This window comes from Erythrolamprus reginae, chromosome 8, assembly GCF_031021105.1.
Source record: "Erythrolamprus reginae isolate rEryReg1 chromosome 8, rEryReg1.hap1, whole genome shotgun sequence".
Lineage (NCBI taxonomy): Eukaryota > Metazoa > Chordata > Lepidosauria > Squamata > Dipsadidae > Erythrolamprus > Erythrolamprus reginae.
This window is the reverse complement of record NC_091957.1, coordinates 23,915,500-23,931,043: the sequence shown is the minus strand read 5'-3', so window position 1 is coordinate 23,931,043 and position 15,544 is coordinate 23,915,500. Positions and strand designations below refer to the sequence as shown.

The following is a 15,544-nucleotide window of genomic DNA, read 5'->3' as shown; positions in this document are numbered from 1 at the left end:
AAATATAAAAGCCTTTTAGGCTTCCTCCGCGTGAGTAGGAGTTCACTTTTTGAATAGTAAGAATTGTATGTGTGGGGGAGGGGATCAGGATTTTAGAGATGCTTAGGTGGGGCATGGCCCCAAAACAGGTTGGGCACCACTGTTCTAGAAGGGACTACCGGTCACTCCCCAAAGTGTTCAAAAGCAAGCTATCATCCACCTGGGGTCATGCGACAATTTCTGAGCTGGAAAGTGAGCAAATTGGATGCTAACACAGCGTATAAACTCTGGGGGTACTACAGAGCCCATCTGTCCAAAATTGAAAAGGAGGTCCCTCTGGTTACTCACTCCCCTTGAGGAAAATTTTGCCTCTCGTGAAGACCACAGGGGTCGCTCGTCCTCGCCGTTAAGTTGAGACCCGAGCGTCGAATTGGGAAATGCGCCTGGGTGTATGGAGGTGGGTTGAATAATAATAATAATAATAATAATAATAATAATAATAATAATTTATTGGATTTGTATGCCGCCCCTCTCCGTAGACTCGGGGCGGCATACAACGGGCCAATCATATCCCAAGGGTGTATTCCCACCACCGCTCTGGGCATATCCTTTCCCAACAGGGGCTACTAGAAGGAAGTAATCACCCAAAAAAGAGCGACTTGTGCAGCTGGACAGCAAGAAATGGACACGCAGAGCCTTGGATGGCTGATTTAATAATGTAGCCACAGTCCCAAGAAGCAGAAAGGAAATTTGCCGTACAAATACAAACTGCCATGTTAAAGAAGGCCTAGGAATCGACACTGAAAAGTCACATCCTGTCCTTAGCCCCCAGGAAGGGCCCTTCCGTTTGGGTCTTTAATAAGATTTGGGTTTGGGTTTCGACTAAGCCAGAAAAGGAAGGAGGAGAGTTTATGTAGGATATCTATGCCACATTAACACTCCGTAGGTACTAGGTGGACTCCCCCCTGTCTATTTTAATTAAAGCAACTCCCCACCAATCCCGTTACACTGCAAAGGGATTTGTGCTTGTCCCATGCCTGGAGGTAAAAGTGATTTTCAAAAGTTCTGGGTTTCACTTCCACGTTGATGCTGGCTTCCTCCACTCTTTTAAAGAGAAGCATCACCCCTCGTGAACAATTAGCTGAAAGAAAGGAGGAGGGGGAGAGGGGAATGCATCAAACGGGATTACGGTAGCTTTTTTCTTCTTTTCTTTCTGTGATTGTCATTAGCCCAGGAGTTCATGAGAAACTTTAATTGGTCCTGTGGCAGAGGTGGGTTCCTCCCGGTTTGCACCGGTGCCAGTCCATCAACGGCACCATCTTTATAAAAAAAGAATTTAAAAAAAAAAGAATTGGGGTGGGATTTTTTTTTTTTTTGCTGAGTTTTTGGCACTGCGCAAGTGCTACCATCTTGGTTTTGGTTTTTAAAAATTGCAAATTTTCAGCTCTACGTGCCTGCGCGCACACACCACGGGAGGAAGCGAGCCGGCGGTGAGTTAAGTTAGAACCCACTCCTAGCTTCTGGTCCCTTTTCAATGCCAACTGGTCTCTCTCCCACTAAGCCCATTTCTCCCAGTCAGAGATTTATTAAAAACCAATCAGTCAATCAGAACAGAGCTGGAGGTCTTCTAGTCTGTACTGCTGGGCTCTCTGATAGGAGCCTCCCGAAAATTCAAGGGTACAAATTTCAGACACACACACGTTTGAAAATTCAAAACAATGTTCTTTATCACAAAAGTCAAAATAAACTAAGCACTCTTTTTGTATTGCAAAGAGCACTCTTCCCAAAACAACTGGCTAGTCTGTACAAGTTCCCTTAAACAGTCATTAAGTACTTAGCTAGCAGCTGTGAAGAAACTTCACACCCCTTCTTCTTCCAACGAAGTGAGACACACACACACATGTTGCTCTGCTTTGGTTTCAAAGGTGTGAAAAAGCAACCAAGTCCAGCAACACAAGATTCCTGACGAACTGTGATCAGATATTCTTCCACAACGGCCAAACCCACATGCTGCTATTTATAGCAGCAGCCCTAATTACTGGAGCCCCACTAAAACACAGGTGGCCTCCCTTATTTCCTATAATATGTTCTTACTTGGTCTCTTCTACGCATAATTCTGCGCTTGCGTGGGTCCAAGACGTCATCATCTGAATCAATGGAAGATAAGGGAGATTGACTGCCTGGGCTGTGTGCCAAGCCCTCCTCTGCCGAGTCACTCCCACTTTCTTCTTCGTCCGAGGAAACTAAACTCTGAACTGATTCTGTCGGCAATAACACAGGCTTGTGACATGTTGAAGTTTCCCCTGCATCCACCTCCCCATTCCCTGGGGCAGGAGCTGGGCCAGAGCCAACCACAACACAGTCCAACCTTCTGCTCAAGCAGGAGTCCCTATACCATTTCAGACAAGTGGCTGTACAGTCTCTTCTTAAAAACCTCCAGTGATGGAGAATCCATAACTTCTGGAGGCAAGCTGTTCCACTGGTTAATTGACCTCTCTGTTAGGAAGTTTCTCCTTCATTCCAGGTTGCTTCTGTCCTTGATTATTTTCCATCTGTTGTGTCCTGTCCTCAGGTGCTTTGGGAAATAGGTTGACCCCCACTTCTTTGTGGCAGCCCCTCAAATATTGAAATACTGCTATCCTGTCACAACTGGTCCTTCTTTTTTCTAGACTGGCCACAGCCAATTCCTGCAACCGTTCTTCATGTGTTTTAGCCTCCAGGCCTTTAATCATCTTGGTTGCACTTTTTCCAAAGTCTCCACATTTTTTTGTAGTGTGGTGACCAAAACTGGATAGAATATTCCAGGAGTGGCCTTACTAAGGATTTATCAACTCCATGGACTGCACTGGTTGCCGATTAGTTCCCGGACACAATTCAAAGTGTTGGTGATGACCTACAAAGCCCTACGTGGTATCGGACCAGATTATTTACGGGACCGCTGCCGTATAAATCCCAGTGGCCGGTTAGGTCCCACAGAGTCGGCCTTCTCCAGGTCCCGTCAACCAGACAATGTTGTCTGGCGGGGCCTAGGGGAAGAGTTTACTGGGGGGGGGGGGGGGACGGCCCTCTGGAATCAACTCCCCCACAAAGATTCGTACTGCCCCCAACCTCCTTGCCTTCCGCAAGAATCTTAAGACTCACCTATGTCGCCAGTCCTAGGGCAATTAGATCTTGCCCCCCTGATCAATAAATGTGATGCATGGTGTGATTGGATTGCCTGATTGAGTAATATACTGTATAGGGGTTTTAGTTGTAGTTTTTTAATGTACTGTATTAGATTTGTTTTGTACACTTTGTTTCTATATTTATTCTGTGAGCCACCCCGAGTTTTCGGAAAAGGGCAGCATACAAATCTTCTTCTCCTTCTCCTTATTATTATTATTAATAATAATAATAATAATAATAATGCGGTACTAATACTGCTTTATAAACAGATTGCATGGAGCTCAGTTTTTTTTTCTTTAAAAAAACATACATACACACACGACCAAGAAGCTGGTGGCAGGGGAATGTGACACAAACCTTGGAGACATGTGTCTCTGAATTGCTTTTAAATACCTTTTGCTGATGAAATCTTAGCCCCATCCATGCTCAAAGAGAGGCACTGAGGGGAATGGAGGAATGAAACGTAAGGAATAATAACTGGTCATTTTGACAAGATGTAAAGATAGTTTTATAACAGGCATATGATTCCAGCGTCGGGTGGGTTGGGGAGAGAAAGGGAGTGTCAAAGGATCTCTTGGTAAGTATAGATTTTGCATCAGGTTACCGTAGGCAATCAGTATAGCTTTCAGGTTCAGCTTTCCTCTGCTTCATTGCTTCGATGATAGAGTAGAAATCCCAAAGCGTTTATGATTAATTACTCCCCGTAGATCCACATATTTCAAAGGAAAAAGAGAGAGAGAGAGAGAGAGAAGGCTGTATGGCAAGAAAGCGGATCTGAAAAGAGTTTCAAAGGCTTGATTTTGGTAATACAGAAGATGTTGAAGGCAGATGAGAGTAGAAAATTTCACACAAATTGTTAAGCACACTAGCCTGGCCAGAAACCAATCTGTGGACGCACACAAACATCCAAAATTTGCCCTCTCCCTGCCAATTACTATTGTTTATCTATAAGTTTATTATTTCTCAAATTTATCTTGCCTCTGTTCATCCAGCAATTCCTGCTAGGTATGTTAGGATTGCAATATCCAGGATCCACAACCAGCATGATCATACATACATACATACATACATACATACATACATACATACATACATATGCTGCTCAGACTGCAATTTTGGTTGTCGTTTTCTAACAAGAATGAAAGTGGCACATTTTCAGAATGGAGCCACATTGAGGGATCTGGAAACCCTGTTTTTCTCAAGAACTTTTGAAAGAACTGGGTATCTGTAGCCCGAAGGGAGATGTTCTGCTCTTCAGCCACCTCAAAAGTGAGTTTAACTCTGGGTGGTACTTTCTCAGATATTACCCGGGGGTTTCACATGGCCTCAGGATTTCCATGCCAATATTTCTGACTGGTTGCAATGATAAAGGTGCAGGTAAAGGTTCTTCTCACACATATGTCCTAGTCGTTCCTGACTTTAGGGGTCAGTGCTCATCTCCATTTCAAAACCAAAAAACCAGCATTATCCAAAGACGTCTCTGTGGTCACATGGCCAGCATAACTCAACGCCAAAGGCGCATTAAACACTGTTACCTTCCCACCAAAGTTGGTCCCTATTTTTCTACTTGCATTTTTTATGTGCTTTCGAACTGCTTGATTGGCAGATGCTGGGACAAGTAATGGGAACTCACTCCATTATGCGGCGCTAGGGATTCGAACCGCTGAACTGTCAGCCTTTCTGATCTTAGCCACTGGCCCCAGGTAAGTGTGAATAAATACAACCATTTGCAAAGGAAACTAGCACCTCAGAGCATCTCAGCCTGGCATGAGAATTTTTCTTTCAAACACGTCCAAACATTCTACACTGAGAGGCGTTGAAAGAAAAACCGAAATATTCAACTTGTGCCAGTCCGTGGAGAAACTGCTTTTTGCAACAGTGCAGGTAAGAAACAGGACTTGTAACCTCAGTGAAGATCTTACTCTTTAAACCCCAAATGATCAAAACTCTAACGAGCTAACGATTTTAAAACTTTAGATGGACTCTTGAAGCTTTGGAGAATCATTTTTTCTTTTTTAAAAAAGGCAATCCATTTCACCTTAAGGGCAAAAGTCATGTTGCAAAAGCCATGAACTGAGCAACTTCTACTTGCTGGAACCGAGGATGAGTTTATGAAGATGTAGATCTTCTTTGCTTCTAAAAGAGCTCAGCCGTCAATCGCTTGCCCTTTCTGATGGTGAAAGGCAGAGTGACCCAAATTTAACCCTCCCGGTCAGCTGCTGTCTATCTTGCAAGCCTGCCTTTTACCAAATAGCTTCACTCCCGTCTGAAGTGTCTGACCGTTTCATCTGGCCGGCGTCCTATAGTGAATACCGTGAATGGCTTAGAACCAAGCGAAGGAAAGCCCTTCCATCTTCTAAAAGAAGCTGGCAGTTCAGAAGTTTGCAATACAAGCAATTTTAATGGGTGCTTGCCTAGGATCGGTAAATGTTCCTAGGCTTTTAAAATCTTTCAGAGTTCAAGAGGACAGCAGAAGGGGAAGAGCCAATATGAGAATCCACAGGAAAAAAAGCTAAAAAGGAAGGAAGGAGGGAGGGAGAGAGGGAGGGAGGGAGGGAGGGAGGGAGGGAGGGAGGGAGGGAGGGAGGGAGGGAGGGAGGAAGGAAGGAAGGAAGGAAGGAAGGAAGGAAGGAAGGAAGGAAGGAAGGAAGGAAGGACCCAGATGAAGAATTAACTTTTCAGATTGTATATTGTAATACCTTTTTTCTTCAGAAATGTTCTTCTATTTGCAAGTGAGCTTTGGCGAACTCGAGGGTTTTGTAAAAACTTCACAGCTGTGGCAATCTGCAGAGCAGGCAAAAGGGTAGAGAAAAAAAAGGAAAATTTTAAATAGGATGCATCAGAATTCAGATTCCAACCCAACCATCCTATCAAGGTTTTATTACAAATACCTGGTTACCAGTAAATTTAAGCACATCAGTAATTTAACTTTCAGGCAGACCTATTATCAGAGAGTTGCAAAGGGTCACATTTTTTTGTGCTGTATAGCATAGATCTTTTTTTCGAGATCAATCAAAAGGTGAATGGCTTTTTGAAGCTTAGAAAATGTGAGTATAAACAGCCAAGAAAAGGGGAAATGAAGGAGTGATGAGAAGCAACCATGCTTACTGCGGGTAGTACTTTACAAAAAATAAGAGAGCAATTTGTTGGCCACTAAAAGATGTAACAACCTAGAAATGGATATTTAACAATTGCACAAAGCTAAGATGTGTTCGTGGTTAAAATGGATTTCCGAAAACATTTTTTAAAAGGAGAGTAAGGAAGCTGAAGGTAGGAGCAAAAAAGAAATATAAAAAAAGGAAGGCAACAATTGATCTTTATTTCAACCTCTCAATATTTCTATCATTCTATCAAGGCGATCTAAATACTCTGTAGGAGTTTAGGATCTAGGATTTTTTTCCCCTTGTGCAAAAAAGTATAAACGCCACTTCGCTTTGAAGAGCAAAGCCAGCCCAAAACCCTCTTTTGATCACTCGGAAGCCCCGTTCCTCAATCTGGCTTCCTTCCGGGCACACTGAATTAAACACCTATTATCCCAAATCACTTGGGATAAAAATGGCCTAAAGTCGCTTTCTTAATTAGTACGTGTTTGCTTTTTATTTTTTATTTTTTGAAAAGCCGAAAAGCAGCATGGAAAGTATGTTTTACCAAATGGCAGCTTTCAAGCCCTTAGGGCAGGGGTGGGTGGGGGGTGGTCCTCAAACTTTTTAAACAGGGGTCCGTCAGACTGGGGGGGGGGGGGGTTTGGACCGGCTGGGTGGGTGTGGCTAGGTAGCCATGTGACTGGGTGGGTGTGGCCAATTTAACAGCCCATTAAACAATGCACATAAATTAAACTTTAATTTGCTTTGCTCCTGGGGGAGTTTTATTTACATGTTGCTCTTTTGGTTGACTTTTCTTTTTACTAGATTGGTTCCCCCCCCCCCCCCCCGTTGTTTAAAGGTCTAGTGGTCCACTTCAGGAAACTCAGTTTTGCAGTAATTCTTCTCATCTGAAAGGAAGAATTCTCTCTCAGTCTCCTCTCCTCTTTCTTTCCTTCCTTCCTTCCTTTTCTTTCTTTCCTCTCTCTCTCTCTTTCTCTAGCTATCCTCTGGAGATGGGGGAGGTGAAAAATGGGCCTTTTTCGCCCATTTTTTGCCTCCTGTGGAATCTGCACCCATTTTTCACCTCCCCCTCCTTCCAGAACGTCTCTGCAGGCCAAAATTGTTGGCCTTACCTTTTAATTCCAGCCCGTGGGGCTCGCAAAGGTAAGTCCTGCGCTCAGCGGAAGGGTGTGGTGGGGCAATGTGGGTGGGGCAGCCTTGTGGTCCTGCGTGGGCCAGATTAATGGCTTCAGCAGACCACATGAGGCCTGTGGACCGTCATTTGATGAAACATGCCTTAGGGTGATAGTACCATCTTTTCTCAGAAGCCAACCGTGGATTATCAAACAAGACCATGGTGGCTTTTGATCATCGTCCGGACTGCAGATGGGCCTTTTACTTCCAATTCTGACCCCTTTCTATGAAAGATGGGTTTAGAAGACTTTTGAGGTGGGGGAGAAAAGTTGGCCTTCACCTGGTTTTCCAGAGATCTTAGGTCAAGGAGTAAAAGTTTTGATGGCTTTTAATGGCTCTTTTGATGTACTCCGCGTGCATTCCATCAATGTTGTGTATGTGTGTACAACTCCACCTCCCCATCTTAAATGGCATCTCTTATTTCTTTAAATACATTAATCAGTCTTGTGTAGGCAAAACTGATCCATCGGACAATGCAATAAACATGAATTATCATCTATCCAACATGCATAATGGCTTAAAAAAACATAATAGCAGGTGTAGTTTAAATGATTAGCTATTACACCTGCGGTGCGTCTGATTCAATTGGGGGAAATCATCTTTAATAGGTTAAAAGGTTTAGATCACCCGGCTTCTCCCTTAAAGTGGCTGTAGAGAGGGTATGATGGAGTACGCTGTCATTACTAATTCATTTTTATAAAAAAAAGCATGGGGGGAATATAGCAAGGAACAGCATTATAAGAGCCAATCTAATTTAGACATCAGGTAAAGCAGAGAGAAAACACCTTTTTTAAAAGCATGATAAATGAATTTGAGAGGGGAGATGAAATTCATATCTTTTTATTTTTTTTCCTTTTTTTAATTTTAACGGGAAATTTTGACCAAGTCCAAGCATGCTTGGAATGGAAGATTGGGGGGGGGGGGGGGGGCAGGTGGAAAGAAAGCCATCCCTTTAAAGTTTAGCCTTCCATCATTTCAAATCATAAAATAATATGAATCCAACCAGCCCACGAACACATAAAGCGCCTCTCTGATCTTGTTTATGCCCCCTCGTTGATCTGCCTCGCTGGAAATGCCAGCGATGGGGAAATTGCACATTTAAGCGGCACGGTATCGCTGCACAAAAGGCAGAAGGATAAACAGTACAAATTAATAACCTGCAGGGGGAAGAGAGGAAAAAAAAGAAAAAGAAAAAAAGTGCTGAACCGGAGAGATGTCCGAATAAGCAGATACGGAGATGTGCCAGCGTATCAAAAGCGACTTTGCGCCTCCTGGAACTTTTGGACGGGCCTTGTCCTTCTGCAGCCGAAGGGGGGAGGTGGAGGGGGGGGCAGGCCAAGACCAAAACGCTTGCTCAGACTGGGCAGGAGGAGGCGAAGTTTCCAAAAAAGAAAAAAAAATCTCCCCGTTTGTACATCTTCATTAACTTAAGTTTAACACTCCTTGGCTTGAGAGCAACAACATTTATGGACTATCAACTATTAAGGGATCATTGAATAAGGCTGGGAAGAGATTCCCAACTTTTATGGGCCACTGGGGGGAGTGCGGGAGGGTGAGGGGTGATGAGGAAGCCATTGTCCAGTTGGACATGGTCCTAACCCTCCTTAATCAAACCTTCTTTCTTGTATGGTGAGAGTGGGAATCAATGGACCAAAGTCTTTTGATGAGCAGTGATGAAGATACAGTACTTAGAACCTCTAAAAAAAAACCCAATTAGCTAATTAATGCTTGTCCCTTTCCCCTTTAGTATTAAACGGACTATAGGCCTCACAGTTTACAGATTGTAATTTTAGTATTTGGAGACCATGTCAAATGACAGACTGGATTATAGCATTTAGACTTATATACCGCTTCACAGTGCTTTACATCCCTCTTAGGTGGTTTAAAGAGGGTAAGCATATCGCCCCCAACAATCTGGGTCCTCATTTTACCGACCTTGGAAGGATGAAAGGCCGAGTCAACCTTGAGCCTACTGAGATTCAATCTGCCAAAGTGCTGGCAGTCGGTGGCACCACCGAAGCTCTTACCATGGACTTTATCTGTTTTTTACCATAGATTTTACCATAGATTTTTTTTCTAGTTATTTATTATTTTATTTTATAAACTTTTTGACTTTACATCTGCTGAGTGTTTTCATTTGTTCTGGCCTCTGGTTAATGACGGTAATAAATTGAATTGAATTGAGTGCATTCCCCTGCCTTGTTTCGGAGAACATAATCCTCGAGAGGAGTGAAAACAGAGACAAGCTTTACAAACGGGAGGCCTGCAGAGCAGGGAGGGTTTTCACTTCCCTTCCCTACCGGTTTGCAAATGTGAGCACACGGCACACAGGTGCATGGGCTCCTGCACATGCGCTTTACTCGCATGCAAGCCTTCCGTGCATGCGTCCGGTTTCAAAAACATGCACAAATAGGATAGCATAGAGTTGGAGTGGGGGAGCAGGTGGGCCAAGCCGCGATTTCCGATACCCGTTCGGGCGAACCGGTCCAAACCGGCTGAACGTCACCTCTGCTGCAGGGATGCTATGATGGGACAACCTTCCAGGTTCTCATCCCTGTACCACAATTATGAGAAACACGAAAGCCTATCTCAGGATCTGGTCTATATCACCAAGGCTTCCTCAGGGATGGATCTGGCATTCCTCTCGGCTTTCAGACGATGCCATGGCCTGCTTAGAGGGAGGTTTTGCAAACTTCCCATGGACCAGGGCTTTCGTCCTTGTGATTTGAGCCACGACTACACATCCCTTCACATCCCTTCTACAGCACTATCTGAACTAAAAAGGTTTTATCTTGGAGACCAGCTGACCACCACCTAACTCATATACAGCCTAAACAGAGATTGCAACCAATTTTAAAGCTTACACAGAACCCGAGGTGTCCAAATGGCTTTGCTTGACCTAAAATTGAAGGAAGAGAACTTTTCTACCCCAAATTCACAACTGTTATTTCCGAGAAGCAGGACGAGAGCTCAGCTTTGATTCCGCATACAGGACGAAAGGAGCGTGGGGGGGAAATGGCAGAGAGGTTACCACGAAGGGAAGACGGCCAGTGCAACAGATCTACTTCCCAATAAAGCCGTTCTATCAAAAAATGAAATCGCTCCATTAACAAGAGCTAAATTATTTAAAAGGCCTCCTCCATCATCTTTTTGCTAAAGGCCTATTGATTGAAAATGACATTACAAAATTATAGCTAAGAAAGAAGAGAGATTCTCCTGCTATCAGGCACAGCTTCTATAGAGATATCCTTGGCTGCTACATCTGCAGCCCACAAAAGACACACACCCATTATCTATATCCTCAAATTTCTAGGGACCATGAAAATACAGTGGGTATGAGGGATTTTGCCACGGTTATCTTAAAATCGTTACTGGCTATCCGTTCTCTGGAAAAATCAGTACTCAAACATTATCTGACTCGGCTTCCGAGATCAAACCAATACGCCGACATTGTTTTTCAACCCAGGAATTAACCCTTTTGCTTAGTTTGCGCAATATACACTGAAATATAAAATAGTCACACAGGCCTGTATATGTCAACTATCTTCAACTTCCCCCAACACGGGAATTAAAGGTTACAAGTAATCTGCCTTTGCCTTCTGTGGGGAAAGAAGCTTCTGGACTGAGAGCTGCTGCAGCTTCGTGTGAATTAAACCGTGGTCACAAACTTGGTCGCTGGTAGTTTTCGTTTTCAAGAGGTCTATAATGGGCGTCAAGCCATCCAAGGATATTCCTGGAAAGAAGTTGAAGTGCCCATTCTTAATCCGAGATTAGACCCATTGCATCCCCTGCTTTGTTACCTGTGGATCTAATTCAGCTTCTAACTATACATATAGCTCAGGGGTGTCAAACTCGATTTCATTGGAAGGCCGCATCAGAGTTGTGTTTGACCGCCGGGGTCCGGGATGGGCGTGGCTGGCTCAATGTCACTCATATCGAGGGTGCCTCTGGGGGCACGAGTGCTCTGTCAGTGAAAATGGGCTCCGCAGCTCCGTTTTCGGCTGCCACAGCCTCCTGCAGCCCTCTGCCAGCAGAAATGAAGGCTCGCAAGGGTCACATGTGGCCCTCCCGAGCTTTGTTTTCAGTGGAAGAAGCACGTCTACCAGAGCGGCCCTTTGAGCCAGATTTAAGTGCTCTGTGGGGCGGATCTGGCTCCCGGGCCTTGAGCGTGACATCTCTGATATAGCTGAAGTGTGAGAAACTGGCTAGTTCTGTAGCCTGTAGTCTATTCACTTCAGAATTCCCCACAGTATCCATTCTTGGCTTTCTCTGAATATCGTGGCACCATGGGGGGGGGGCACACTTAAAAACAGCTACTGTGAGAGGGGGTGCATTCAGGTATGTGCATTTTTCATTCTTGTTTATTGATTAAACTTATAGCCACCCATCTCAGTATCCATAGAATCTCTGAGGCAACTCTGAAATACCAATTCTATATTTTTTTTAACTTTTGAATTGTAGATCGACACAGACTAGGTAGATTAATAGACAGATCTGACCGGATTTAGTTCAGAAGAAGCTAAACCCACTTCGTCAGGTCACCATGATGACCTCATGGTGAAGAGAGAAGAATTGTCCACCTGTTATTTTTGGGGGGAAGGGAAGGTGAGAAAATGTGGTGTTTTAAGCCAGGCAAGAAAGGGACGGGGTGGGGGGAGAGAATCCCTACTCTTGTCAAGACTTAGCTTGACAAATATGGTCATCAGTGGCACAAGGAAATAGTTGCAAAGCAGCTGTTAATCAGGGTAACATGTTGAGAAACGCTGATGCTAGCAGTCGTGGAAAAATGCAAGAGGCTAATTATGAAACAATATATCTTGCTAAAGAGACATCGTGCCTCTAGTTTCCAGATACGGCCTTTTCGGAATAAAAATCCTGGGCTGGCTGGATCAGAACCCATCTATGTACACCGCCAACTTCCAGACCCAACAACCAGGGGATCTCTTTGGATTCAACATTTGACCTGGCAGGTAACTATTATTATTATTATTTCCCCATGATGCTTATTTGCAACTAAGACTGGAGCAGGGGAAACAAGAACTATTTCATCCTAAACCCCACCAGCTCCAAACATTTTAAAAAAATATGGTTCCCCCCCCCCTTTAATTACTGGTGGAAAGGTGCTGTTAAAAAAATAAATAAAAACCAAGCAGTGCAGGTGTGATTAAAGACGCTGCCTGAGATGTAAGTCTACTGGTTTCCATGCCACAAAGCACCCAGGTGTTCTATTTTGCAATACAGAAGTCACTCTACAGGTTCTGGATCTTCTTCTTTTTTTGCAACTGGGGGGAAAGAAAACAGGATATTTGGAAGGATTCATGAGTATTAAAAGCATAAAAACTAACTTTATCAGGAAAGAAACTAGAAGATCTAGCTGACCAAGTGAAATAGTAATGCCACTCTATAAAGCCTTGGTAAGGCCACACCTAGAATACTGTGTCTAGTTTTGGTCACCACACTATAAAAAAGATGTTTAGACTTTAGAAAAAGTGCAGAGGAGAGCAACCAGGATGATGAAGGGACTGGAGACTAAGACCTATACGGTGAACGGTTGCACAAACTGGGCATGGCTGGTCTAGTGAAGAAAAGGACTAGGGGAGACACGATAGCAGTCTTCCAATATTTGAGGGGCTGCCACAGAGAGGATGGGGGGTCAAGCGTTTTTTCCAAAGCACTTGAAGGCCAGACAAGGAATAATGGATGGAAACTGAACAAGGAGAGATTCAACCTGGGAATAAGGATGAACTTTCTGAGAGTGAGAGTAATCAACCCATATGGAACAGAAGTTGTGGGAGCTTCATCACTGGAGGCTTTCAAGAAGAGACTGGACTGCCATCTGTCATAAATGGTGTAGGGTCTCCTGCTTGGGTGGGGGGTTGGACTGGATGACTTCCAAGGTCCCTTCCAACTCTGACCGCAATGGAGTCTGGAACTCTGGCCATGAGTCAAAGCGTCATGTGACTAGATCTCATTTTAACCACTTTTTGTTTTGTTTTTTAAATGAGCACATCTGTGACAGCCATTTAAGAACTCAGTGAGAAAGGGCCACCAACTCCTGGGAAACACTCCTGTGCCCCCTGATAGAAAGTCCAAAGTACAAGGAGGATTTTCCCCTTCTTAAGGTCGCCCTTTTGTAGAAGTGAAGGTAACCCACCAATTGTGTTTGGAGGATAGGAAAGTGCCTCTGACCCACTAAAAATGGGCCTTTCTCTCTCTCTCTCTCTCTCTCTCTCTCTCTCTCTCTCTCTCTCTCTCTCTTTGTTCATGAGATGAAATGGACCAGAGTTGTGACTGTTCTCTCTGTCCATTTCAGAGTTTCTCTTTCTAGTCGGCAACCTTAAACACTCAAAGAGCCACAAACGTCCTAACCAGAAGCCCCCCGTTCTATACTGGAGCCAACTGGAAGTCCGGTTCCCCCACCACAGAGTCTCCTCCTTGTATGGCATCCTTTTCCCTCCACCATTCCTAACCAAAAGCCCTATTGTTTGTGAAGCTGACCAGAAAATGTCACCTGACCTTCTGTAACCTTGTTACAAACCTCCTACAGTGGTACCTCTACCTAAGAACGCCTCTACTTACGAACGTTTCTAGATAAGAACTGGGTGTTCAAGATTTTTTTGCCTCTTCTCAAGAACCATTTTCTACTTACAAATCTTTGAACCTCGGAAACTGTAACTGGAAAAGGCAGGGAGAAGCCTCCGTGGGGCCTCTCTAGGAATCTCCTGCGAGGAAACAGGGCCTCCACCCTCCCTGTGGTTTCCCCAATCGCGCACATTATTTGCTTTTACATTGATTCCTATGGGGAAAATTGCTTTTTCTTACAAACTTTTCTATTTAAGAACCTGGTCACAGAACGAATTAAGTTCATAAATAGAGGTACCACTGTATTTGTTTTGGACTTCCAACTTCCATTATCCCCAGCTATCCTGTTAGTAACAGCAGCAGTCCCTCCAGTCTCCAAAGCGGATTCTATGATGACAGGACCAGGACCTTCTCTGACTCAACCTAGATGTGTGGGACAATAAGCATTATGGGTCTACCACCTCTCAACTCAATGTCATGGGGAAGATAATGAAGCTGGCTAGGGCAGGAGTCAGCAACCTGTGGCTATGGGGCCGCATGCGGCTCTTTCATCCCACTGCTGTGGCTCCCTGTTGCCGGTCGGCACCACAATTTTGAGAGGAACTTCAGGTTTTGAGGGGGCGGGAATAAGGAATGCCAGGAAGAAACTCTATGTCAAGGGGAGGGTTTTCCTGTCAGCTCCACAATTGATAGGGATTTCAGTTAGGATTGGCAGAGGAAAAAGGATGCTGTGCTATGAGGAGACTCTATGGTGGGGGAACCAGACTTCCGATCAGCTCCAGAACTGAACGAGGGGCTTCCGGTTAGGACCTTTGTGGGTCTTTGAGTTTAAGGTTGCTGACCCCTGGGCTAAGGGTAAAAAACCCTGTGATATTGATTAAAATAGTACTGTTACCCTGACTCTTTGCTGCCATCTAACACTCATCCCTATTTCTACAACCCAGATCTGGCACGCGGAATACCCACCTTCTCCATCACCCAGCCTGTTAGCGTGCGTGTGGGAATAAATGAAGAGGCTGAACCGAAATATTTCAAGCAAAACGAACGCAGGAACTGAAAAGTATTTGGGACAGGGGGAAGAGCGGGATGTAAATGACGCCGTGGCATTACAGCGAAAAGGGGGAATACACGTTTACCTATAAATAGCTCTGAAGGAGAGAGATTCATTAGTAACCGCCAAATTAGTATTCGGAGATGATTGCAAGAAAAGAAACAGGCTAAACAACATTAGTTAAAGAGATAGCCATAGAACATGTCAGCGGAGATCAGATTCCCACGCTGCCTTCCCCCCCCCCCCTTCCCACTCGGCTATGTGTGTCCTGGGAGAATCCAGCCTCCGTGGTTTGCAATCCGTGGCCTCAGAGTACTGATCCTAACCGATTCGCCTTAAACCTTAGGCTTGGCGTAAGGCAACTCACCCAGTGACATTCATTTTCAGGGAGATTTATTCCCTGCTAAGTGGGAATAGAACTACACTTTTATGGATCATGTAGTTTAAATCCACAGCAAAGAGAGGCTTCAATATGTCATCTTCAAAGTGC

The 15,544-nt window shown here is 44.4% G+C and overlaps 1 protein-coding gene across 1 annotated transcript in view; it reads right to left on the bottom strand.

The window, feature by feature from the left end:
• Positions 1-15,544, bottom strand: part of PEX14 (peroxisomal biogenesis factor 14) — a 103,367-nt gene that overhangs the window by 50,380 nt on the left and 37,443 nt on the right. Inside the window, exon 3 of the mRNA XM_070759322.1 lies at positions 5,844-5,928. Coding sequence (XP_070615423.1) covers positions 5,844-5,928 — 85 coding nt within the window. The remainder of the gene's footprint in view (positions 1-5,843; positions 5,929-15,544) is intronic.